Genomic DNA, 4,042 nt, shown 5'->3' on the forward strand with positions numbered 1-4,042 from the left:
ACATTTCTAAACTATGTACAATAAAGCCTAAAATATTTCATGCATTGAGTCCAAAAAAGCTCAAGATTCCCCCTCCTCCACCTTTCTCCATTTTTACATTAGCAAATTCCCTCTAGTTCTTAAATCACCTTGAGTCTCAAAGTTTGCTTCTTGGCTGGGGACAGGGACAGTAGAGCAATACTGACATTGTCTCACACCAGTTCCCAAAGGTCTAACAAATGTTATTCAGAGATACAAATGGCTCTGAAAAAAAGCTACTGACAGTCCAATTGAAAAAGCCCTCTCCTGGCTACTAAATTTACATTCTTTACACCTTTATCAACACTGCACAGACATCTCCTGTCATCAGTCCCCTACCTCTGGCAGAATTTTAGTTCTTTTAATTTAAAAGAAAAAAAGCCAAGAGCAGGAAAAAGGATGGGAAGATTGAAAAAGAAAAAAAACCACAACAATAATAAAACAATTTCTGATACTCTGTACAATTGATACGGTATATATTTTTATTTTAAAGTGACTACACAACTTCCACCAAAGTTTAAGTGAAAACCTTAATATATTTATTTTTATATGTTCTAAAAGCAGAAATTAGAAAAAAAATGATAAAAATTAAGACCAATATTAAATACATATATACAATATGTTTGTAGCACAAGCATTTAACTACTCTGTAAAAAGGTTAGACAAATAATTTTAACAGTCAACGAATAAGGCTGCCTGTGGGTTCAAAACTAATTGCAGTGATTAACAATAACATGACAAAATAGATTGCCCATTCATTCTTTACTGTTAATATTTTTAAAAGTTTGGCCTTTAATTCTTTAAAAAGTGTGTAACTTTTAATCCCACTTATGTATAGGGTTGGGTCTTCTACATATGCACCCAGACCTGAACATTTTGAACACTTCAGGTTCTAGCACACTGAGTATGTATTTTGAGTTTTCAGGTTGGCATAGCCACAAGTGACTGCATTTAAAAAATAATTATTTGTTTAAATTTACTCAACTGCTTTCCTCCTGACTTAAATGTTTCCTAAGATACAGCCTGCAAGTTTGCATGTTATTTATTCAAACGTTTCTTCAGTTGCTCTAAATGCTTTGCATCAGCATCCTGAAGAATTAAGACAGTGGCTTTAGAGTGAAGTGGATTAAACTCTATAGTCATCAAACAACAGAGATCTATCAGTTGTTTTTGACATTTCTCTAAACCATCCTTAAGTTTCAGATGTAAAGATGGATCCTTTTTCAGTCTATTCATTTCAGGCACTGAAAAGCCAATCAAACTTGTCAGAATTTCATCAGCAAAATCTACTTCAAGGTAATCTGAACCATCAGAAATTTTTGCCTTTATACTCCAGAACCCATTGCTGCTTGTGAGGTTTCCAGTGAGAGTAACAATAAAACACTTAACTTTAAGAACTGTAACAGTTTCAGGTTTTTTTGCAAGGAGAAGGGAAATATATGTGAAAGGTGGAGAATCTAAATCTCTACATGTCTCTACTATTCTGCAAGGAAAGGTCTGTGAATCATGTCTCTGCTGAACTTCTTCTGGGTCTGTTTTTGAGAAAAATACAGGGTCTTCGTTTAACAGCCTGCTGTCAGAAGTGTGTGGGGATTTACACCTGCTCTCATCTAGATCTGTAACATTCTGCCTTTCTTCACAAGGTTTTTCCAAAGAAAAGTTTGCAGTACTGCACATCTGATATACACTTTTGTGCTGTGAAAAGCCATTAATACTATTTCTATCTGCATCTAATACTGTTCTTACAAAAGTGTTTTGCTTGCTGGTAGCTTCTACAGGCTTATCTCTTTCATTGACAAAATCATTTTCATAAGTCCCATTTGAAGATGAATTGCAGAAACTTCTAGATGTATGTGGGAGTGTCTCAGTAATTAAATCTGTATTTCTGTTCATCATCACTGGCAGCACTTCTTCCAGCTCACCTTGCATCTCTTCTTCCAGAAGGAAGTCATCGTCTAAAGGAAAGTCATTTAAAAAGCCATCAACATATTCTCTGGGAGGTGAAACGTTTTCATCTGAACGAGGCAAAAGACTTCCAGATTCCCGTAGGAAAGCATTTCCATTGTGTGCAGTCAGTGAAGCTGACACTGTACTAAAATTGTTGCTTCTACTGCAGTATCCACTTTCTAACGATGTTTCGTTGTTTAAAGTAAGTTCATTATTTTCATGAAGACTAGCTAGGAGCTCTTCATCTGAAGGGCCTAGAGTTTGTTCTAATTCATCTACAGGCCTTGAAACAGTTTGGTAATGACCAGCTTGTCCAACAGAATTAGGCTTTTCAGTTTCTCCAACTAATCTAGCAAGGACTCTTTCCTGAGAATACTCCTCCAGAAGAGCATCCACCTCGCCCCCCAACAGTTTCACATTTTCTGGTTTAAGCAGAAGAACTCCAAGACGATACGAAATATTACCCTGTACAGTGATTTTTGTTCCAGGAGGAAGATTACTGTGGAGAACAGGCACTGGTTGATACTCCATGCCCTGAATTTGATGTATCCCATCAGTTAGTTGCAGCAGCAGCATTCGAGTAGGCTTTGCTTCCCAGGGCTTCTGAAATGCCTGAGTACTGGCTGTCACTTCTTCATTTACAGTACTTTTCCCTCTTAGCTTCTGCAACTGGGAATATGCTGGCTGGCTAACATCAACCAGTGAATCAATCTGTATGGAGTAGAAGCCTAACAACTCTCCTTTGGGGGCATCTAAGATGCAGTCAGGCAAAACAGGATATTCCAAATCTCTTAGATCAGTAAGAAGCCATTGCTCAAATACTTGCTTGTTAATCTGAGCTTGACTTAAGCTACTACCACTATTTTCTTCCTGGATCCAACTAATACATGCTTCTAGCCACGTCAAAGGAACTTTAACATGCCACGTAGATGAAAGCCAAGCGTCCACTCTTGCTGCAACGTTAGATGTAGACATTTTTTTTTAAAGAGAGTGAATTCCCTAGAACGAAACCCAAAAAGACATATTTACTCTTCTGGCAACAGCTAAAGTTACAAGTCTCTCACTCATATTGTACAGAAATTTGCTCTCAGTTCAAAGTTCTGCAACTCTTAAGTGTGACAAAACAGAGACAAGTTAAATCAAAAACACTTCTGCAGGTACCAAAAATAAACATGCATTTCCAATATTAAATTTCAATCAGCATGTAAAGTACATGCAGTTTACTCAACATTGACTATCAGGAAAGTATGGAGACTTCTACAAGCAACCTTGCTTGGTGACTTCTCCTTTTCCATTGATTTAATTAGAAAAATATAACTGAAATAATTGTTATAGCTGGAAAGTGAACAGATGGAAAAAACACAGAAGTCAGCTATTATATATATGTCCTCTATTTTTCCCCTTTTATTTCTGTGGGTGCTGCTGTTAACACTCAGTTTGATTTTGAAATTGACCTGAGAAAATATTTTGCTATTTCATCAGTACATTTATGAACAGATCTCAACTACAACAAGACCAAGGTCGGACCTGTCAGCACTTGTATCACAAGGGTGACTTTAGCTGGATAAAAGCTTTGTACACCACAATAGGAAGCTAGCTTCAAACATCATTGTTATATAGAAACCTAGTCCAGGGTTTGACTGCAAAAGCACCAAGTCTTGTCAGTCATACAAGCTAACAAGCTCTAGCTTCTTGTTAGTTTAGGAAGTAGAACAGAATAGAACTATTTCAGTTGGAAGGGAGCTACAGTGCTCATCTAGTCCAACAACCTGATCACTTCAGAGCTGACCAAAAGTTAAAGCATGTTATTTAGGGCATTATCCAAATGCTCATTTTTAAGGCATTCACAGGCATGGGGCATCGACCACCCCTCTAGGAAGCCTGTCCCTGTGTCTGACCACCCTCTTTTTAAAGAGAAATGTTTCCTAATGTCCAGACTGAACCTCCCCTGGTGCAGCTTAGAACCGTTCCCACGTGTCCTGTCACTGGATCCCGGGGAGAAGAGCTCAGCACCCCCCTCGCCACTGCCCCTCAGGAAGCTGCAGAGAGCAATGAGGTTGTCCCTCAGTCTCCTTCT

The 4,042-nt window shown here is 38.1% G+C and overlaps 1 protein-coding gene across 1 annotated transcript; it reads right to left on the minus strand.

Moving 5' to 3' along the window:
- Positions 1 to 1,056: 1,056 nt before the first annotated feature.
- Positions 1,057 to 2,940, minus strand: RMI1 (RecQ mediated genome instability 1). Its single transcript, XM_009995464.1, has one exon. It carries the CDS (start codon positions 2,938 to 2,940, stop codon positions 1,057 to 1,059), a length of 1,884 nt encoding a protein of 627 aa, XP_009993766.1.
- Between the last annotated feature and the right edge of the window lie 1,102 nt (positions 2,941 to 4,042).

Source organism: Chaetura pelagica, unplaced genomic scaffold (assembly GCF_000747805.2).
Source record: "Chaetura pelagica isolate M959 unplaced genomic scaffold, ChaPel_1.0 scaffold473, whole genome shotgun sequence".
Taxonomy (NCBI): domain Eukaryota; kingdom Metazoa; phylum Chordata; class Aves; order Apodiformes; family Apodidae; genus Chaetura; species Chaetura pelagica.

Coding starts and splice junctions, on each gene's coding strand:
- RMI1 (XM_009995464.1), bottom strand. CDS start 2,940: ATGTCTACATCTAACGTTGCAGCAAGAGTGGACGCTTGGCTTTCATCT.